This window comes from Taeniopygia guttata, chromosome 5, assembly GCF_048771995.1.
Source record: "Taeniopygia guttata chromosome 5, bTaeGut7.mat, whole genome shotgun sequence".
NCBI lineage: Eukaryota > Metazoa > Chordata > Aves > Passeriformes > Estrildidae > Taeniopygia > Taeniopygia guttata.
In genome coordinates, this window is record NC_133030.1 from 49,792,420 (window position 1) to 49,815,748 (window position 23,329).

General features: G+C 43.7%; 1 protein-coding gene across 3 annotated transcripts in view; it reads right to left on the reverse strand.

Moving 5' to 3' along the window:
• Window positions 1-23,329, reverse strand: part of ASB2 (ankyrin repeat and SOCS box containing 2) — a 47,310-nt gene that overhangs the window by 5,200 nt on the left and 18,781 nt on the right. For 2 of the 3 annotated variants that reach the window (XM_030274901.4, XM_030274900.4), the window contains exons 2-8: window positions 20,360-20,624; window positions 18,698-18,802; window positions 14,310-14,476; window positions 13,438-13,593; window positions 11,306-11,551; window positions 8,879-9,050; window positions 3,546-4,107 (exon numbers count right to left, since the gene is read on the reverse strand). In XM_030274901.4, coding sequence (XP_030130761.4) covers window positions 3,546-4,107; window positions 8,879-9,050; window positions 11,306-11,551; window positions 13,438-13,593; window positions 14,310-14,476; window positions 18,698-18,802; window positions 20,360-20,604 — 1,653 coding nt within the window. In that variant the 5' untranslated portion in view covers window positions 20,605-20,624. The remainder of the gene's footprint in view (window positions 1-3,545; window positions 4,108-8,878; window positions 9,051-11,305; window positions 11,552-13,437; window positions 13,594-14,309; window positions 14,477-18,697; window positions 18,803-20,359; window positions 20,625-23,329) is intronic. The other variant, XM_030274902.4, reaches the window with a different exon arrangement.

Genomic DNA, 23,329 nt, shown 5'->3' on the forward strand with positions numbered 1-23,329 from the left:
CCTTCAGGAAACTTCAACTAAAGCCTGTTCTTTTCCAGCTGAGGGTAGAACTCCCTCTTTGCAATCACAGGATGACACAAATCCCTGGCGAAGTCCAGCTCTGGAGCATGGAATAATGCTGAATTGTTTGCAAGTCCTAAGATCCTACTTCCACAGAAATGCAAGGGCAGAGGAACTTTGCCCCAGGCTAGTCAGGGGCTGCTGAAAGGGCCATGTAGTCTAGGGCCCTGTGGCATAGCTTGCTGGGTCCTTTCTTCTCTTGGGCCCTGTGGGGCAAAGTGGAATCCTAGGGAAAGAGAGAGATTCAGAAGAATGCAGCACCTCCTGCTTCTTGTGAACCTGCTAGTATCTGCTGCTTTGGAAGACCAAACATCTGACTAGAAACAAGTCTGGAGAAATCTCTGCACAGATGAATCCCTGGTTGCTTTACTCACTCATGTGAGAACTACCCTGGGCCTAATGGAAGGTGCTTTCCTTACTCAGTCCTGGATCATGCACATTTTATATTGTCTTCAGTATAAGCTGCAGAGTACCTAAATTCATTGTATGGAGGGCTTCTTATGGAGATCCTGAAGAATAGATTTAAGAACTTGACTTTAAGCAGTCTCATTTAAAAAAAAATATGCCCACTTTAATCTAAATATGTATCTTATACCAGTCAGTTTCATCTGTCTCTCTTAGGACTCTGCATATGATAAAGATATCTGGGGATGTAATCTGCATGGAAGTAGTCAGGAAGTTTAACATGAATTAAATCATGTGTGGAGAAGAACTCAGGCACATGGCAGAACCCTATTGAATGATGGTGGCTGAAGCACCATCCATCAACTTAGTCACTCAGACTGTCTGCAGACACCTTCTAAGCCCACAACAAACAGGAAAGAAAATGCACTATCTTAAAGCTCTCTCAGTTTAAATTCCTTTAACTTGATCGAATTTGATTATTCATGCAGGAGTCCTAACTCAACATCATTAAACTCTTGTGTGAATACTCTTATTCAGAAGTAAAATTTTATTAGTTCACCAAGTAAAATAGAGCTGCAGAAAATAAGGTTATTTTGTTCAAGGTGAGAGCATTCACAGAGGTGTTTACTACTTTTCTGACTCTTATTTTTCACCGAACATCACCATGTAATGTTTCCCAGGACAACATCACCATGTAATGTTTCCCAGGACAACTAGAGACAGTAATGTCAGAAGGATGGCGGTGGACAACCTACAGTTTTCTACCTGGGCCGCTTATAAGGAGTGCAGTTTTGTATGTCTATCACTCTGCAGTGTTTGTGTCACTGCCATGCAGTTACCTGTGCGGAACACGGTCTGGGCACCTGCACTAACACCTCCTTGCAGTGACTGCTCTAGGGGAGTTGAAATGAAGACACATGCAGGGCCATAAACACTGGATCTTACTTGCTTTCTTCTTGTGTCCACCAGAGACCCTGCCTGCCTTTCTCTCTTCCCTGTTCAGAAGCTCAGCCTACAAAAGCATCTTCTGGAATAAACACGTTTCAAAACACATTGCAGGAAAATAAATGTAGCAAAATAAAGAAAAATAATGCAAAACTGCAGCAGCAGGCAGGGGATCGGCTCGGGGCTCGGAGCCTGCGCTCCCGGCAGAAGCCCGAATGCCCTCTGGTGGCAGCGCGCTGCTGCTCCCCGTCCCGCCGGCCCGGGATCACTGCAGCCCCGGAAAGCTGGACGGAGTCAGAAACCATTTTTCTGTGTTCACTTTCTCCAGGACACGTTAATTTAGTAGCATCAGTTATGATTTATATTTGTGCATTTTCCAAATCCAGTTACATTACTTCGTAGCCTTTATAAAGACTAATCATTCAGATTTATTATCCTGACGTAATCTTACACAAAAAAATAGAAAAAGAACATTCTTTGTGTGGAGAAGGTTGTAGTTTCATAAGATCCTCCATATTTCAGAATATAAACCATATCATAACTACATATCATGAAGCTACCACAGAAGCCACTTTTATCAGCTCAAATCCTATCAGTAAAAGCAAATAAAAACAATATTAGAGGAAAGGGATTACTTTTTTTTTCTTTTGTGCATCTCTCCTCACTGCTTTCCCTCTGGATACAGAAAAATGTTTATACAATTTTTGCTATCTCTCCCTCATATGGTGTGACCTTTGAGGCAAAGACTCTTTGTGAGTGACCTAATATTTTCTTAGGTAATAGTTTCAGGTGAGATCCAGAAGGAACTGATTTTGAGTGGCTAGGATACCATAGAGGGCTACAGACAAACCCTGTCTACTTGTCTTGGTGTGCTACCATATCATAGATCAATAACTAAAGATGATGTATTTTATAAATTCTTTTTGACAAAAAATATGGTATACTGGATAAATTTTGTTGTGACAAAAGACTCTTGAGAGTAAAGCCCTTTTTAGTATAAGAGAGTATTGTGAAGGACTCTTAAAATTCTCTCTATAAGATTTTCTTTTTGGTTGTTTTTTTTTCCCCCAGATATGTTACCTGAGAGTAAAGTCTTTTGGAAGACACGACTGATGAAAAGGTCAAGATTTCCTAGGATCATTTAATGTTTTCCTTTATTCTTTCCACATATCAGGAACCATACCTTCGGGATTCTGCTGAATCTCTCAAAGCTGCACTTAAACTAGATAGAAGCTGATTGATTTCTTCCCTGACTTTTTGCAAAATAGAAAAACTGCCATGTTGAGATTTCATTTTTCTGTAGCATGTTGAAAAACAGCAAATTTTGAATGGAGCATTAGGTTTTGAGATACATTGGAAGGAGAGGAGATGCAGAAATCAGAAAAAAAAGTATAATTTGAGATTCTGCAAAGTCCTTTAAGGGATTGAGAGTCCCATTCCAGCTCAATGGAAGCTAAGCCCAGCTGCATTTTAGAAAGGCCTGCAAAGATACATGTATAAAATGTAGATATCTAAAACTTATAAGTGGCTTTGAAAATATGAAATTGTGTACCTAAATTTCCTAATCTCTTGTGAAATCTTCAAATGTAACTCTGTTACATAGCTAATATAATAATTTGTGCTCTCTCTCCATGACTGCTTTTCCAGTAGACTCAGAAATTGCAGTTATTCACATTCACTAGTTTACCCTCAAAGTGAAGCACTAGACTGTTTTCATGTAACCAGTAGCTAAAATTCTGTTAGACAAAACAAACCCTACAGGGCAAGTTAAAAAAAGTTTCTACCTCCCATATGCTAACACCATATGTTTGTCAAGAGAATATGCCTCACTCCTGGCACCTCAGGTCCAGAGGAAAAGAGCACTGTAGAACTGTTGGTAAGAATGTTAAGATGGTTAAAATTCACTGTAAATTCAAGCTATGGCCACAGTGGCTGTTGCCTACCCTCCTGCAGTAATTGGACACAAACTTGGAATGTTTTCTGGCTCATATTGAGCCTTTTTTTCTGTAAATAAAGTAGGGATCGTGAAATTTTCTCTCACAAAAAAGTTGGAAGGAAAAATACACTTATGTTGTAAAAATCCACTGGTAGGAGATGTCCTTAGAAGTCCTGTGGGTAGACTAGGCAGTGCTTACCTGCACTACAGCTGGCTCCCTGGTCACTTGAGGATCATTAAGTCTTTCCCGCCTGTAATTTAATGCAGGGTGTGGGCCATTTCCATACTGACACTCAAAACAGGAACCTGCATCACAGCCCAGATCCAGGAGGTACTTCAGCACAGAAAGGTACTTCATTGAAAACATGATGGTAGCTGGAAACGTGGTGGGATGACTTGATATGTAGGCGTCAATGTTTGCCCCATGGTCAAGAAGCAATTTCATGGTCTTCAGGCAGCCGTGGCGGATGGAGATGAGCAATGGGTTAATGAGGTCAACATTGGGGTTGGCTCCGGCTTGCAGCAGCAGCTCTGTGGCGTAGATGTTGTTGTTAAAAACAGCAAAATAGAGTGGGGTTGTGCGTCTGTCCTCATAAAGGCAGGACCGTTCATCAGAGAGGGCAGTGTTGACCTCGTAGCCAGCATCGATCAGCTCTTCCAGGATATCGTCGTTGTTGCGCTCGGCCGCTAAGTGCAGGGGGCTGATGCCACTACGCTTGACACGGGTGCGGCTGGTCACAGGGATCAGCATGGAGACAATCCTGCCAGGAGGAGACTCAGTGAGCAGCAGTGAGCTCTAGGGGATCCACAACCCTGCAGCAAGCTTTATTCATAGCTTTATGATTGTACCCGTAAGGCAGAGCCCGTTAACTCAGGCACAGGAATAGCTCATAGAAACCAGACTGCAAAACTCAAACCTGTCAGCAACTCCCTGTGCACCGACCTTGCCAAAAATATGAGTTGTTTGACCTTCCTCTTTCATGGAGGAACACATTTTTTTGAGATTATCACCCAGTTTCTGTGATATAATGGCAGCTGCAGGGGCAGTTATAATGGAAGAGGTGACATGCTGGCACTCACCCACATTCACCCACCCTGTTGTAACTTCTCGTGGGTTCCACAGCCCAAATGGCAGACAACCAGCCAGGAACTACCAGATATTCTGCACTACCAGATATTCTGCACTACCAGATATTCTGCTCCTTCATCATCATGCTATGGGTAGGACTGGAGGAAAAGGTGCACAACCTCCAGCCTGAGGTACAGCAGAGAGAATGTATCCCCCCTTTAAGGTTTTGCTTTACTGCTCAGCAGAGAAGGGTGCCAACACAAAGTGCTTGCAGGTCTTGTGGGTCACAGCCACAGTAATAAGCTTGACACCAGACAGGACTGAGCTAGGACAAACTACAGATTTGGCTCCCAGGCCTTCCCTATTAGATTTTACAATTCAGTTATTACCCTGCATTGATCCTTATCCTGCGGGCCTTCACTGTGCGCCTTTTGGCTGTGGTAAATTCATGGGGCTATCAATGTCCATCCCAGAACACAGGGAGCCAGAAAGACAATTAGTAAAAGGGAGAAAAAGAAGTAAAAATATTTTCCAGGCTGGTTTCAGTGTTTCAGCTGAGGGACAAAAAGTGTACAGCCAAATCCTAAACCCCAGTAATGAGGGACTGCTATTGTAAAGCGTGTTGTGGTCTTAAATACAACATAAGTCAAGCTGCTCTAGTATTTAATATTAATTTCAAATATATGATGCACTGGAGCCCTGCAGTCACAAACGCATGATCATTTTTATGTCTGTACAGGTGTCAATGGAGCTGCATGACCAACCCTATGGGTTAAACCTTATTTTCCTGCTTATAAAGTTGGGTGATATATCCAAGGCCCTAGGCTGATTCTGTAGATATAGACAAGTCACCTGAAGCAAAACTTACTTTTACAAAGAGCCTACAGATCAACCAGCCTGAGTCTGCCTGCTGAGTAAAGAGTTGCCCACACTCCCTTTGCAATACCTGTGTAGAGGGGGATATCTTAAATAGGAGCTTGTGTGAGCTGGGAATCCATGCACACCTTCTCCACCTCCTTTCCTCCCATGCAGACTACTCTACCTAGCAGTCAACATCTCTGGTGACACCCAAACATGCAAAGCTCAGTTTCCTACCATGTAGTGTGTCTCCTTTAAAATGCTGCATATCTTCAGCTTGACTGCAATGGCTAGTCCCAACACTGGGACCTCAAATATATATTTACATCATGAACTAAGCCAGTAAAACTTTTGTCTGTGAAAATCTTGTGATCCTGTGAAATTCTGAGCCTCCAGCACTCCCAGGATCTGAAATAATGGTTGAAGATGTAATTTTACAGGATTATGTTCCTATTTACGTGATGGACTGTTGATGTCTCCAAGTTACTTCTACAACATCTCATTTTTAAACAAAAAGGCTTTTAAAATTATGTAAATATCTTGGGAAATTAAGCACTTATTTTTTTCTCCAAGCAGTCACACTAATTTTCCAGCACTGTGGCACTTGCCAGGGAGCAGGAGATTAGGGTGCTGGTGAGCTGGCAACTTCCCACCCTCAGCAAATGTTCTGTAAGAGCCTAATAACAAAAAGGGCACAGAGCACTGTGAGGACACTACGCCAAGTACCAGCATTACTCATCCCATGATCAAATGTTTTGAAGATTTAAGGGTCTGTTTTGTTCTTTCCCTCCAGCATATGTGCTTCAGCCAGCTCTTCACATCTGAGTTAAAAAGGCACTGCATCATTTTTGTCTGCAAGGGAAACCTGAACCTCGCTGCACGCTGAGGCTCTGCATCCAAATGCTGCAGTGTCCTAGAGCTCAGTACACGCTTTTATTTTGTACCCCACATTTATTTTGGTATGAAAAGCAGGAAGCGTCAAATTGTTACCAGTTTAATTGTGTAGCTTGAACCTGTGTCTCTTTCTCACACTCCAAAGTGGGTCAGTTCAGTAATATGGTGCCTCTGGAGCATTTCCTGTTTCTCTAGAGGGAGAATGCAACTCAAGTGAAGGCAGCCAAGGCCAGACAAGTCAGATCACATCCCATGTCTGTCACAGGGACAAGCTTCATGTACAGTTTTTAAATAGTGCCAAGATTTCCCTAATCCCTGACACCTGCTTCTGTGTTTTCTATTTGTTAGAGGTTATATGGAGGAGGAGGCAGAGGATCCTCAGTGTGAGCATGCCAAGTGTTTACTGACTTGTATTCACTTAATAAGTCTGCCCACACTTCATGAAGTCTTCCCTTTTCAACATCTCAGTTCTAAGGGGAAAGAGTTAAATGACTGCTTGCAGCTTATGAGATGACCCTTATGAATTTCAGGTCAGTATTGACAAGGTGTCATTTAAAATAAACAAACACCAAGAAACAAGAGTTGACAGTTGAGCCCTGGGACCACATTCTTGGCTTTTTGATGGTAGGGAGCCTTCGTGCTCTGGCAAAAAGTTGAAGTGTGGAATTCCTGCAGAATTACGTACTAAATCTGCAGGAATACAGAGGTCACCATGAAGGGTGTTATTTTACTGAATACCCGAGGAATTAAGAATGATCAGCCAAACAGGCTAAAGTTTTGTCATTTAGATAAATATTTATAAGAGAATATATTTTTCTTTTGTCTTCTTTTCTACTTAGTTTGCAGCAGTTATGCACAAAATTTGTGCTCAGTCTTTTACAAGCGAAGGAACACAGTTTGAACTAAATTCTGGTCTCATTTAGGCTGCTGGTTGTTGGGGAAAATGGATATGAGCCCTGAATCAGGCCCTTCCTTTCATAACCCAGTGTAAACTCGAGTTGTGGAGTTTCCATGTAAATTTCTTTTCAGGTCAGAGTGTGAGACTACTTGAGGGGCAGGAAAGATTCAGAGAGCTGGCCCATACTCTATATATTTGAGATCAACTTACTGTACTTTCAGATAAACTTTTTAGACAGTGAACAACTGAAGCTAAGTTCTGTCTCTCTCACATGAAAATGACTTTATAACTCAAATCCTGGAGAAAATTTTGAATCATGCATGTATTAGTCAGTGCAGTGTATTCATGTACATGATGTAAGTGTATAAACCTGTTACATAAGTTGACACTGAGCTGCCCTCTAGAATACACAGCTTGCACAAGGAACCAGGCCTACTCCAACTACAGAAAATTAACATCCTCAGGTCTATCAAAGTGATTTGAGAATCTTAATTGGCATTCCCAAACAAACCTAAATGCTAGAATGAAAAACATTATGGGAAGGAGTAGTGATGTTAAAAGCTTTTATTCCTCAGATACTGTGAAATATGTAGGAATCCACTTGAGCAGCTCACTGCAAAGATTGCTGTCCTGTCCAGAAACAGTCACTGCAGTTGGACAGACACTGTCCTTTGCCTGTTGTAGAAATATTTTGGTAGAAACTGTGATAGTCAGAGGAGTCCTCTACAGTCCCTAAAGGGATCTGTTACTACAATGAAAAATTACCTGTAGGTCACTCACTTTTCCAGCAGTGAGGGATTAAGCGCAGGAACTAAAACTTGCTCTAGGATCAGAAGTAAATGCTATGGAGTTCAGGCTCAGGAGCATCCTGCAATGTCCCAGGTTACTACTTATATGACAGTGCAAAATCCCATCCCCAGACAGCATCTTCTAAATTGAAATTCTTTATCATATTCTTTATCATATAAAGTTTGTCACTTTCCTAGAAAAATCTCTGTTTCAGAGGACTGGTAATTCTACCTGATTTCTGCTTATTTTTTCCACTAGTTACTTGTCTCCCTGTTTAAAAATTGTGCTCAGCTCTGTCCCAAACACATTTAATTTCAGAAAGAAAGCAGTGGGTCTTTTTATGAAATTGTCTGTTACAAATAAGAGTTATTTGATAACTCACTAATAAAATATATTTTTTAGACCATGAGAAATTCTTGTCCTCCCTTTCTGAAGCCTTCACAATTTCCTGAAAGGTTTCTGAAAGGAAGGCTATCAGAACTGGACACCATATTCTAGTGACAATCTCACTAATGCTCTAGAGATTCACTTAACCACTTCCTGCTGTCAGCAACTGAATTATTGTTATTAAAACCTGAACACACCAGAGACAAATCCAGCATCTTCTGCTTGTGCAGAAGAATCACAATGGGCCCATGTAGGAAAATTATTACAAACCATGCTGCAAGGGCTATTAAGGACTAACACTCCCCACCAATACTTTTTTCTATTATATTTTACTAATATTTTGAGGACTTCAGTTTAATCCATTTCCAAGATACATTATGTTATTTAGCTGTAATAGTTGATGCCTTGGTAAAATTAAAGGAATCTTTCACCCTTGAGCATTGCTGCTCACCCCATCCCATCCCAGCCTCCAAAGACACTCTCCAGCCTGAGCTCTGCAAGCAGAAAGCCACTTGTCAGCTGCTATCTGTCCTGCTCACATTGCTCAGAATTGGTTCTGGGACATTACATTCTCCTTGTTGTAAGGACTTTGGATTCTTGTCTAAAAGATGAAACCATGAAGCTAACTAAAACTTACTCGCAAATCCCTTTTTTGGCTGCTATGTGAAGAGGTAACAGGCCATCCTTATTGGCTTTGTTAGCATCTGCTCCTTGGGACAAAAGAAACTCCACAATGGGCACATGTCCATTTTTACAGGCTTCATAAAGGGCAGAGGCGTTATCACTGGCTTGTGTATTTATATCAGCACCTAGGAAGGAAGGAAAACTTTTAGCACCAAAAGGTTAAAATTAGATGGGACAAACATCCTTTGAATGAACACTTATATTTCCATGACACTGGAGCTATGAAATGTGCTGGATGGGGATGTGAACACGGTCATATCACAGGTGGCACAGTCATATCAGTTATATACATTTATATTATAGATTTACATTGGTTTATAATATGAGAATTTTATGAGGGACAGTTTATCATGGGTGGCAACTGTTAGGTCCCAATCATGAATCCAGGCTCCATTCAGCTCAAAGGTTAAAAAAAAAAAAAAAATTAAATGAGCTGTTCTTTATATGGCATGGCCTTTCCTTCAAACACAGGAATTCCATTAATATTTATGTGTTTACGCTATGTATATATACTATTCCTGAGCAGGAGTTTGGATTAGACTATCTCAATAGGTGCTCTCCAAAATTCTATGGATATTTATTTATTATATATATTTATTTATATTTATAACTTTTACTCTATATAGTCACACTGGTATTACACAGATTTATAGCATTTATATGTCTTTTTAATTTTAGTATGTATCCAAGCTAAAATAATAGTCTATAAAATGACATCTGCATGGTGCTGATCAACAATTCTAAACAGGTTTTATTTGGGAGTGCCTTAATCAATGAACATTGCATTTCAAAACTCAGCACTTGAGGCCATATCTCTTCACTTCATGAGGGTTGGAGTTAGGCTTCAAATGGTAAGTTTTACTACAAAAAAAGATAAATATTATCAACTAACTACTAGACTATTTGGTAATTTCCTTCTTGAGCCCTAATGTGTACTTCGCTTAATAAATAACATGCAAGTATAAACCAAGACAACACTTTTTTGCCATAAACAATATGGAATCTAGCTTTTTTTGTTGTAGATATTTAAGGACCTTCAGCCTGGATTTTGGCTGTCGTATATTGTATGGTGTTCTTAAGAAGGCTGCTCTATGTGTATCCTAAATGGGAGTGACAGTTCACTGGAGTTTTGCTTCTAAACTGCAATAAAGAAACTGATCAGTCTTCTGTTTGATCCTGAAAACTCCCTGCCAATGAGAACATTTCCCTGGGCTCTCACCCTAAGCTGAAACATCTGTGTTGTGTTTGGCCCTTTGAAGATGTTGTAGCTGGAAACATCAGGAGAATTACAGTAACAAAACATAACACAGGACTGTGTTCCTAATGAGAAAGAAACCCTTTTTATTATGAAAATTGCTCATCATAAGCAATGAATTATATCATTCCTGGGATGCTCAGAAGAGCTTTTCAGGGCTTGAAACAATTGGACAGTTTTATTGGACTTTTTCTTGTGTATTTTTTTCAAAATTGCACTTTAAGGACATCTTAATATCTATCTAATTTAAAACACAAATCACATTCTGGCTTAGTTTCTTAAGTCATAGGCAGCATGATGGACTAACTGGTTATACAAAACTCTCTGACAAGACTAGCTGGGCAGCAAAGCACATTTTTTGTTTCCCAACTCTCATATCTTTCTTAATCATACTATTTTTTCCAAAACTTTTGCTTATCTTCATCACTGGTAAACTCTTGTTTTGCAAGTGCAGGACCCAAGTCTTACGTACATTGAAGATATTAGTCCATTGTGAAAATTATATATGCCTCAGAATAGTAGTGAGGTGTATTGTGCTTATTGTAAAGATGTTTTACATGACTGGAGCAGTAAATGATAGGTTTAGTGTAAATTAGATTCATATTCACCCTGTTTAATATGTTTGAACATTTACACATAGGGAAAGAAAGTCTGCTTCTATTTGATAAACCCATAAACTCTACAGTAGTACTTTATCTATTTTCAGAGGATACATTATGAGGACAACTAACCTTGCCCATCACTGCACATGTTCACGAGCAGATGGGTTGGCTGAAGTTCAACTTCTGCCATCTATTACCACCTGAAGCTGCCTTTTATGACTGACTGGATTTTAAGCTATATGTGTGCAGCAGTGTGGGTTTAAAAGCTGTTAGGAAATGCAGTCACACAGCACCACATGACTTCTCAAAGTAGGTGATCATGAATGAATGCTGAAGAAGCACATGTGTCTAGACGAAGCTCTGTGAAAGACCCTACGCAGTTCCAGCAAAGGGAGCAGCAGGGTCTTAGTGCCTCTGCAGGCTAGGCCTGGCCTCCAGAGACAAAAACTGAGCCAGGGAGAATTACTTGGAAACTCTGAATTATTAAGAATTAAATTAATAGATGCATGAAGGCTGTACTCACCACATCTTGCAAGGTATCTCAGAGCTTCCAACTGCCCACTCTCAGCTGCCACAAACAAAGAAGTGATCCCGTAGGCATTTGCTGACTCAATCTTGGCACCCCCTTTCACGAGGATATCCATGATCTCCAGGTCATTGCGGGAGACAGCCTCATGGAGAGCAGTCCATCCTCGGTTGCAGCGATGGTTGGTATCTGCATTGTACTGCACCAGGAGCCTTGCAGCCTCTGCATTCTTGCGCTCACAAGCTGTTTTAGAAAAACGAGAAGAGACTAGGGCCAGCTTTTGAAAATATTCTGGGTGTTGTGTATCTGTTTCATGCAGCCCAAGGCAATATCATACAAGTACGCCATAGTAAGATCAGAGATCCATTTAGGTCTACATGAGAGCAAAGGCTGCTGCCAGGTGACATTGTCTGAGGCTCAGAAAGGATGTGACAGTGAAGCCAGTCTTCAACTAGACTGGCTAAGTGTCCTGTGTAGGGCTTGTGTCATGTCTGGTACTGGGGGAATCTGGCCCAGCACATTTGTGCCAACAGGAAACCACAGGGACACAGTGAGGTGATAAGGTGCAGGAAGTAATTTATGAAGAACAAATAAGTTAGAGAAATCACGTGACCTGAACACTTTCTTTCAAAATTCTGTGCAAACTGACTCTTTATCTTACTGCCATGGACTGCAGATAAAGCTCCATGTAGACAAGAAAATATAAAAAGCTCAAACCAACAACTTTCTCAATTTATAGTTCAATTTATAGTTCAGGACCATCCTAAGCTAAATATAATTTCTTAATAATTAATAGCATTTTGTTGATTTTTATTCTACCAATTTGCCCACAGCTTTTTGAATCCCAAATCTTGGGGTCTCCCCTGCACCTTAATGGCAGGACTCCAACCTAAAGATACATAGGATGAGTAGCTACCTTGAAAAACCCCAATCAGCATCTGTTGTAAAATGTACGGAAGATAAGCACATTTCATAGCAATTAGTTTTTTTTTCTTGAAATAATAGTGTCTTTTTCTCACAGAGGCTCCACCTTTTAGTTCTGATTCTTCTTAGCAATAGCTCCATAGTTTTCTTCTCCATAAACAGATGTCACTCATATACTGAAAGCAACTATATAATTAGACATTTCTGTAATTATCTATCCATAGCTCTGCAGAGTTTAATTTGATTACATGTGAGGGATGACTATTTTGTTATGACAGTCTTTTTAACTCTTTGTTGTTGTTGTTGGAGGATAGTGTAGAAGATACTGCATCAAGGCTAGCTCATTCTTAGTAACAGTTCTCTGGCTAAAGGGTGTTTTCATATCATTGTTGTTGTGATTATTATTACTGTGAGCACTACTGCTACTACTGCAACCATTACTGTGTCTTTAATGGACAGGTGAACAGCTTTTCCTTGATCAACTAAAAGCCAGAATTTTAAACCAAAATAATTTTAAAAGCAGCTGTAATGCTAGGCCTCCAAAGTTGGAGCAAGATTGCTATTTAAACCTGTAATATATGTTTTTAATGTTTTAGAGTGCTAAAAACTGTCATGGCAGGAGCAAAGGAGGTTGGACATGAAGGTGTGGGAGGTTTCCTCTGAGTGTTTGTGATATCACAAAGTGTTCTGTCCAATCAGCAGCAAAATAATATGTCTGCGTTAAATAGTTTACCTACCTCACTGAATTGTTTATAATTTTATGACTTTCCTAGAGCACACAGCCTGGCCTGACCAACACAGTGTATGAATCACTGGCATGTCTACAGTCACTGTGCTTGCACATCTAAAGCTAGTTAGGCCCTACTGTTCAGCAGAGCATGCATAGTGCTTCCCTGGCCGGATTTCTGTAAGTCTGGGGCATTGTGCAGACAGCCTGTGCTTAGGGCCCTACTGAGAATGTCCCTCACCCCCAGCACCCCATCACAGCCTGCACCCCGCAGGACAGCTGCTATTCCTGTCTGCAGAGACAGGATGAGATAAAGGCCATGGCATGGCAGGTCAGGCACAGGAGATAGAGGACTACCACAGGAAAGCAGAAATCCAGAGCTAATCACTGCCTTTCAGCACCTGATCACAAGTGATCCTGCAGTTCTGCCTGGGTGGTGCCAGCAGAGCTCTGCATGCCTGTAGGAGCAGCTCCTCACCTTTGTAGAGTGGAGTTTCTCTGGCCTTGTTGGAGATGTCGGGCTCGGCCCCGGCCTGCAGCAGGGTGAGCAGGCAGTCCAGGTTGCCCCGGCTGGTGGCCAGGTACAGAGCTGTCTCCTCATTGAGGGTGCGCTGGTCGATGGTGCCCGGGTACGCTGTGGAGGAACGGTGAGCCCAAAGTCATTGTGGCATGTAGGGCACAAGTATCTGCAGCACCAGCACCCTTCTAAATCCTTGAGGGTTTCAGTTTTTATTGTTTATTCATTTCCATAAGCAGTGTAAGTTAGGGATATACTAATGCATATAGTACAATATATACATTATATATACACTAATGTACATATATAATGTATACTAATATAATGTTACTATAATTCAGGTTGAGTATTGAAACCTGTTTTCAGTTTAAATTAAAATGTTCAGCTTTGGCCACTAGTGATGCAGAAAGTTGTTGAGCAATTGTTCTTCACCTGAAGTTTGAAAACAAACGACAGTAATTAACTTCAAGCATCAGCAAAGAGATGCCAGGTTGGATCCTCCCCCAGGGGAAAGTGGGGTTGTTCCTGTCAGCTCGCAGCAGCCAAGCAGCTCATAACAGGAGAGAGCTCCGCTTCAAGGCCTGAGCATGGGAAATCCAGGGCTTGGCAGAATCTATCCCATATTACTTTCTCCCAAATATCCTAATTTTTAGAGGCTTCAGTCTGGAAACCTACTTTCCAAGAAAAGGTGAAATTAATATACAGGCAGGGAGGTTGGAAAGATGCTTCATACACAGCCCCAGGCTAGGATTGAAATATTGCTAATTTGGCCTTTTAGTTTATTCCTGTTCTTCTTTTCCCTTTTGTAATTAGTTGGTTTTAACTTCACTGACCTTTTTGCAACAGGCTCAGGCAGCCCACTTGGCCATAGTATGCAGCTTCGTGGAGGGGTATCCAGCCATCCTTATTAGGTACAGAAAGGTTTTTTCCTGATTTCATCATGTTGCATACTGCTTTTTCATCTCCATCCCTGATTGCTGCCACTACAGGGTCAATTTCTCTTTAAAACAAGATTAAAACTTGGTTATTGCTTCCTTCATTACTGAGAAGCTTTCTGCAGCAACATCACTGTCTTATTTGCCCAAAACGGTGAACCCTTGCAGCCTATATAGCACATATTTATACAGTATGGTCCCTATACCATAGGGCCTGTAAAGGTAAAATTTGTCTTCTCTAATTTTGTTACTATCAACAGATCAGAAGAATCACTGTCTGGAGATACTGATCACTCTCCTCAGAATGTAAGTGAACTAGGTACATGTAACAAATGTCTTGCACAAACACTTATATTTTAGGTGTCAGGAGTTGTGGAAAACTGGCTCTGACATTGCTCTATACACTGTGGAGTGTCCATGACTGATAATCGCATCATCACACATGTGGCATGGTGTTCCATATGAGATCTTTTAAATAAGATCAGCTTTGAAAAGAATTACCCTTGTTCATCCTAAAAGAAATTTTTAGATTTGATTTGACGGTGGCTTTAACAGGAATTATTAACAAATCTTACTCTTGTATTTTTATTTCTTATTTATTCACACAGTCCTGTTTTCAGAATTTAGCCAGTCCCCTTAAGAAGTAGGGAGAGCTCTGTTTAGAGCATGTGAACACTGGGGTGTTGGTCTTGGCTCTCCTTTCTTCACCCAGAGAGGATTGAAAAAATTCCACCTACCCAGATCCCTCTGCCAGGCATGCATTCCACACAGGCAGCAACCCATTTCTCCGAGCTCCCTGAGTGTTTGCAGAGCAGGGCTGACCTGGGCACACCAATCCTACTGCAGAGCAACAGTGACAGCTCCTGGGAGTCTCCCCACAGAGCAGGAATCCCAACACTGCCTGACAGCCACTCCTCCCCAGGTCAGCAGCACCTGAACAGGACCTGGCAGCCTCCTACCACCCCTTCTGAGGCTGCCAGAAGCATGGCAGAGGTAGGGAGCTGGGGAGCTCATACCCTGCAGCCAAGGCAGGCAGAACCCTTGCCCATGGTGGGCAGCAGCTCTGTGCATGCTGGTGGGCTGTGCCTTCCAGTGTTGGCATCTGTTTGGGCTCCAGCTGAGCTGTGCTGGGACAAGGCAGCCACAGCTTTGTTATTGTGATGCACTAAATGACAGATTCAGCACGAAGGAAGGAAACACTTTACCAGTTCTAATGGGGACTTGCAAGAAATGAATGTGGGTTACAGTTGCAGAGAGAGAAAACAAGAAGTTGCAGAAAGCACTGGAGCATTTGTGGTTTGAACTTGCTCTACAGAGAAAATCTTGCAGTCCTGAAGACAAAGAGATGTGAGAGAGAGGTGCATGTCTCAGTCTATTAGCATTACCAGGGCAGGAATATAGCATGTGGTGGAGGTCACGCAGGCTAGTGATGATGGGAACAACCAGAAACTCCAGTTATGACAAGAGGAAAGTCTAAAATACCACAGCAGAGTGAGATCAGAGAGAGAAAAACATGGGCAGGTCAGCACAGGAGTCCTCACAAAGCAGTATACTGGTGCAACCTCTGCACTTCATGGGAGTTACAGACCAGCACTGAACTCTATTGCTGTGTAGGGGCTGGACAGACCAACTGTCTGAAACTCACACAGGCCTCACTAATTCCAGTTTGCCCAAAGGCACGCAATCTATGCTATAAACACTGATATTAGTATTGAAAGAAGTCACCAGGCTGATTTTCTGAGGATAAATTCAGGGCCAGGAGTGGAACAGATGATGTCAAAACTTGTGCCAGAGAGTGGGAAAAGACACCATTTCCCAGGTGTAATAGTACTTCGTGCCACTTGCTCCTTCTCCATAGCTGGAAGCAGTGATTTGAAGACAGTAGGGTCACAAAAATAGCAACACTGGAATGAGGAGAGGTATGGGACACAAGGCCAGACATTTTGCCTGAGAAGATAACAGCTAGAACAGGCAGCTGCTGTCCTGGCCACAGCCGTCCTAGGAGGAATTGACTGACCTGATAACTGCTGGCCAGACATCCCAGGGACACTGCTGTATCTCCACACTGCTTACACTACCCTGGGGACTAAACCTAAGATTCCTAATTGTGTAAATATAATGGATTTTTATACAGGTGTTCGAGCATTTTGTTGAATTGTGCTGACAGCAACTATTGGCATTTTTGGCTGGGAGAGGAGGCGGAGGTGGGGGATCTTCATCTTTCAACACCTCTGGCACAAGGCTGCTGAAACCATCTGTTGTTCTGTGCAAAGGCTCATGTTACACATGTAGAGCTGTGACCTCAGGATTTGGGCACATGATATAATTACTGGTGCTTAATGAATTACTGCATGCCAGGTGGGCCATGGCAGGGGTCTGCGCATGGGCTGGCTCACAGCAAATGCAAGGTAAATCACATTATCTGAGACCTCAGGGAAAGAGGGAGGGTACCTTGGATCTGTGCTGGGGTTAAAAATGTGTGAAGAATCAGTTACTATTCTGCTTAAGCCCTCAGATGTTGAATGAAGCAAACTTCTGCTGGGTTCCTTGACCTTAAATGATTCCTGAGTAAGATGAGGGGGTTTGCTGGACTAGGCTGCAGATGCTTTAGCCAAGAAAATTCCAGATCAGAACAGAAGGTTTAATGAATCTCCATGTGAAATCCTTGTTTTCTGCCTGACTTATAGTTGGCTGTTACAAAAACCCACCACATTCTGCTGCCTGGATTTCATCAGCTATAGAAAATACAAGCATTAAAACTATGGAGGAAGTCTGAAGAGATGAACAAATCTTAACCTTATAGGCAACTAAAAAAAAATACTGCATTTCAAAGACCAGTAGGCAAGATAATAAATACCCCTTGCAGATGAGATGTATGATGAGGTCAATTCTGAGTGTTGAAGAAGAGGTTCAGCAGAGCATGGAAAGGTTCAAGAAGCTCCTTTTCCTGACAGCCTGGAGAGATGCAGGCAGGGTGAAGGAACACCACTTCCTCAGGTGAAGTGAAACATCATCCCTGCCTAGCTCTGGGACTAAGGCTATAAAAATGCCAGTCATGCCACCATGCTCTTCTAGGACTTGCCAACTATATTTTTGCTGTACCTGGCAGCAGAGGAGGGTTAATTTATCAGCTTTCCTGTACATTGAAATCTATGCAGCTACCTGGTGGAGAAGAACAGCCTGCCCTCAAGTCTTCTACAAAGAGATGTGCAAGGAGTGCAGAGCACCTAGTGAGAGGATGTGATTTCAGTGTGGCCAAGGGGAGCTGCCAGGTGACAGGGATAAGGCAGGCTTCATGTTGTAGCAGGAAGAGGTTTTCAGAATGTCAGGGAGTGCAATGCCAACAAAGGGCCAGGAACTGAGTCTGAATCAGCCAGGATACAGGGGAAGGTGGGGAAGATTGTAGAGCTGGATGAAAGGTGAAAGGAAGGAGAGTGGTGGAAGGGTAATCCCTGCATCCAGGGAGGGACTTGTAAGATGGACTAAATGAAATTTGTATTGGGTCCCGTCATGTCCACATATTTCCACTAAACACAGGCACTGAGACAGAGCTTAGGTCACTCTCTGCTTTCCTCATCCATGACTGTGTTCAACTAAGCTTATTTGCAGCCTCTGCCAACAGCAAACCATGGCCAGGAGGATCAGACAGCCAAGAAACAGTTTCCTTGAGGACAAGTAAGCCCTCCTCTGCATGGCTGGAAAGCATGGGTATGGCTGGGAACAGGTATGGCATCATGCAAGCATTTATAAAATACTTATTTGAAGGACTGGACTTTCTCACCTTGTTTATATACTGTGATACATTTCCCCCCTACTTTTCCCCATTACTGAGCCCTGAACTTAATACCAATGCAGTTACTATCAGCACCTGCCTGCCTCATCTATCCTGATGATAAGTGAGCCAGCCTGTGTAAATTAACCACAGTGCAGACATCCCTTCCCTGTTGTCCTTGTCACCTCAGAGCTTCTGACTGACCCAGAGTCCCCAGGACATGAGCACTGGGGGGATGGAGAGAGACGAAGAGGGAGAAGAGAACAAGGGATATTTGAGGTGGGTCACTTGCAAGAGCACAGGCATGGCCTGGGGCAGCGGGGAGGTTGGAAGGAAGAACAGGAGTGCGGTGAGGGTGAGGTGCAGGTGTCAGCGAGACCTCCTCCAGATGAACACCACATTTCCCCCCAGCAGGCACCATCACCACCCAGAAGACATGGCTCAGGGAGAGAGTAGGTAGCAAGGCTTGTTTTGGCTGCAAGGAAAAACAGGAGAGGGAGAGGGAGACACTTACACGGGCTGGGATGTGCTGAACTGGCTGCTGTCGTACCTTCGCCTGACCCCCCAGGCTGCCCCCGAGCTGGATGGCTGAGCACGGCCTGTCTGCTGGGCCGCCAATCTGGAGTGGCGATGACACGAGTGAAATAAGGAGAAATACTCGGAATAGGAGAAACAGGTCATGCTGAGGCAGAAGCAGAGACACACATCCACAGAGACACGGCGAGCGAGCTGCCGGTCAGGCTTTGAATAAAAGCAGATGGCCACGGCTTGCTCTGCACTGGGTTCAGCTGCTCACTCGGCTCGAGTTTATTTTTGGCCCTCTGAGGAAGCGTCAGGGGATTCAAATGACCATATAAGACAACAGCGTGGTTAACCCTACCACCACCACACAGGAAGCAGGCACAAAGTAAGGTGAGGTGACATTCATCACCTCCAAAGTGCCATGCAAACAACTCAGAGGTGGGGGCAGAGGATGACCCAGGGCCACTGGATGTCAGCTCCATTTCCATCTCTGCTCTCCCAGGTGGCAGAAGAGTTCAGCCATGCGACAGATTTGGTGCATCCAGCTCCAAAGGTTTCCCTCTGGTGAGAGGTTGAACACTGCTGGGCTGAGGCAGGACAGACAATGCACAGAACTGCTAATGCTGCTTTTTGCCAAAAGAGCAGGTGTCGAAGGACCTTCAACAAGGACAGGACCAAATGGCCAGGGAAGCCCTTATTCTCCCCTGCATTAGGTCTCTACAGGAGAGCTGGCTGTAGAGGTGCACTGTAACCACACTGAGAAACCACAGCCTTTGGTGGGAGCAGGACTGCTGGCCAAACAGCATCCTGATTCCACAGCTATGCACATGCTTGCTGCTCAACAAATTATCCCCAGTTTCCCAGCCTAGAAAACCAAACAACCACAGGTGGTAATGAGCAAGGCATCAGAGGGTGGTGGAGTTATGAAAAAGGAGGAGGAACAGAACTCCAGTAACTCTCAGTTTATTAAGAAAGAGAACACTAAAGTAACTTAAAAGATTAAAAGGATATTTTGCCTTGCTTTGGAGGTGACTTTGGAATCTATTCCCATCCCCCTTGAGAAATCTGCCTTTTATAAAATGAAAGGGGAACAAGGGTTTGAAGCTGTCAGCAGGTCTCTGTGACCACAGCTTAGCATTGCAGGGGAGGGGGATGCTGCCACAATTTGGTGTCTGGAGTTGCTCTTGGTTAAGACTGGTGTCCTTGAAGTCAGACTGATCTGGAATAATCACATCCTTTAAAAATGGAAGTATTTAACAGGTAGTCAGGTCTCACTGTTTTGTATACCTGTTTTTTGTGCCTCTTTTATTTTTTCTCATAACATAAGCTTTACTCCACCACTGTAAACTTGGCATACAGTGGTGGAAAGGTGCAGCTGGCCTTGGGAGGGCTTCTGTTCAGGAAAGCTTGTGGCTGTGCCCTTTTTTTAATTTGTTGCTTAAAACAGACAACATCAAGCACATCCTCCTCTCCCTGCGAGCACGTAGAGTGTTGACCTCACTGGATTTATAGCAGGCTCCTGCTTTAAGGCTAATGACAGACTGGCAGAGGAGGCGCCTGGCAGCGCTAATTAGAGAGCAGTGCACTGACAGGGAGCCTGCCTTCCCCTCCTGCCAGGGCTCTCTGGGGAGCAGCTCGGGCTGGCACTCCTTACCTTTGCCAGGGGTAGATGCGGTAGGGAGGGTTGTGTGGGCTGGCACGGCTTGGGGCGCCCACTTCACCAGCACGGGCCACCAGCGACTTCTGGGGGCTCTGGGCCACCGGCTGACCCGCCGAGTCCTCTTCCAAGCTCTGCTGGATGGCCATCTTTATTAGCTCATCCTCGCTCAGGCTGCTGTACAGACTGTACTCCTCGCAGCCTATCGTTTGTCTTTGAGTATTTGCTGCCGTCGTAGCCATTTTTATAATTCTTCGCTTTCCTGTAAAAGGAGAATTGTGATCATCAAAATCTGGAAAACAAAAAATCCTCTCAACTATCTTGTACTGTCATTTGGGTCTGCCTCTTAATTACGCTGAGCAAGAAACCCTTCAGAAATCCTTCACCAGGGAGAGAACATTATCAGCTAAAATCTGCATGTAAACTCAGTGAACTAACTCCTTTCAATGACACAGAAATAACTGGTTTATCTGGTGTTTAAAAAAGGGGGAGTTGTTGCAAGCAAGGCAAGTTTTTATCTGCTTATTCTAGTTACCACCTTTCAAGAGAAAAATAGGTAAAGGAAATCCCCTTAAGATTAAAGTGATAAATTTTTGAATTTTATTTAGGAGAAGACCAATGGATGTCTCTTTTTGTTGGTTTTATTTCTTGCTGTAATTGCAGAAAATTAAGGGAAGAAGTTTTCTCTTTGCTGGTTTTCTGTAAGGACAGGTTCTCCACCATGAAGTGCAAAGAAGCTTTGTAATTTTTTCCACCTTATCTGGAGATCTTCAAGCAACATACAAAGCTATGCTTTGAAGTGACTTTGTTTCACTCAGCGAAGAGAGCAACACCACAATGGTCTGTTTCACTTCTCTTTTTTTTCTTTTTCACAGAACAAAGTTCAAGGTCATGAGTGAGATGGGAATGAGAGAAGTGAGAAACATTGGCCACACTCAGCAATCACAGAATGACTGTGAACCACCACTGCAGAACTCTAAAAGGCAAAGACAATTCAAAATACTGCAGAATTTCCAGCAGTGATAGGGAAGTACTGATACAATGAATGGTACAATGCTCTAGCAAGGTCTCGTTTGGATGCCAGAGAGCACTCTGGCCATCAGTGTTCAAGAGCCAAGGGTTTGTTTTATGGGAGGAGGTGGAAAAGCTTGCCTCTTTTAAGAAGATGACAGCCCGTGCAGAATAGGTTTGATTTTATAAGCACTGAACAAGAACTGTGTAACATAATGGGGAGCACTAGGATGAGGAGCAATGGGAACAAGCTGCTCAGGAGGACAGGGACATGACAGAGGAGGACAGGGACCCAGCAGGAGAGGACTGTGGGGACATGTTCCCCAGGTGCAGAGAGGTGAGGGGCTGGCTGAGTGTACCAGTGGAGTTACCAGGAAAGCTGCCTGCCCCCTACCCTGTGGCTGCCAGTCCCTGTCCCATCAGTGCCACAGCAGGGCTGGCCTTCAGCTCCACACAGCCCTGCTCTGCCCAGGACCACGTCCTGATGATCTGGGCCAGCCAGCAGAGCCACGAGCGTGGGGACAGCAGGACCACCCAGCTTCCCACTGCTCAGGAGCTGCCTCAGCAGGAGCCTCAGGGGAGCTGTCAGCTCCCTGCCCTTATAGCTGCTCTCTCCAGCAAGCACCCAGCTCAGCCTGGTTTCCTGGGCACTCATGCTGAACCTGTGGCACAGGGGTCCAGCAGCCCATGGGCGTCACTCCAGCAGGAAGGTGCCCTGCTGCAGCAGCCCTTGCTGCTGTGGGCACAGCCAAGTCTTGACCTGGAGGAAATGGCAGCTCCCCAAATACAGTTTGAAGAGATTGCAAGAGCTTGACTCAATCAAGTAACTTAAAATCTTGGACTTAGGCTTTTCACTTCAGACATGGTGATATTTCCCACATTTACAGCCACCTCAGCTCTAAGCCCATTCCAGAAAAAAATGGGAAGACTTCAGGGTAAAGGGAAGCCCAGCAGATTTCAGATTGACATTATGACTATCAACAACAAAGGACATATTTTACAGCCATGAAAAATGCCAAAATAAAACCTTCAATTGCTGTAAATAATGCAACCCAATTTTGGTGGTTTTTCTTTCTTTTTTTTTTTTTTCACCCCTTTATTTTCAGCCAGATCTCTCATGACTGCTGTTGCTTATTTTTTTTTTCAGTTGGTGCCTCTACTCTACTGTGACCCTTGCTGTCCCAAAGATCCAAGCCCAGATGTCACCCCGCTGGCAGCCTCCCTGTGCCCCCATGCTCCTGTACCTGCCTTTGGCTGCTCTCCAGCCAGCAGCTGGCTAGGAACCATTGCACAGCTTTGTTTGTCCAGAAGTTCTGCTGCTGCTGGGCTTGCTCAGCCCCTGGCACGCTGGGCAGTACTCCCACAGTCTCTCAGCCTCGGAACTCACGTGGTGCCTGGTGAGCTGCAGATGTGTGGAACCACCGGCTGCAGCTGGCAGCAACATCCAGCAATCGTCTGCAGCATCCAGCACTGCAATGCCTGAATGTAGGGACCTGGCCCCAGTGGTGACTCAGAAACCTAAACAAAGCCGTCAGCAGGGAGGGCAGGATCTGATCTTAAGCTCCTAATGGAGGTGATGCACAATGAATCCTTGGAGGAAGCAAGAATGGAGATGAAATTGCTCCCTTTCGAGGGCCTGTATCCTCCCCATTGCCACCATTCTTATGGCAGTGAATCCATCGCTGCTGTGATCTGAGCTGGGTGTTGCAGGGCCTTCTGTGGGAGCCTGGGCTTTAAGTACTGTACAGGACACCTCTGCCAACACAGCTCCACACCCTGGCACAGAGGAGCTAACTGATAGAGCTGTTTCACCACATCCCAAATGGATGTAGGTATAAAGGCTGCTTCTGGACCTTCTTCCCCTCCTTCCTTTTGTTTCACACATTCTTAAGGCAAAGGGAGCAAAAGGGAAGATTTTAGATTCTTGGGGATTACTCCTATTTCATCCTCTTATCC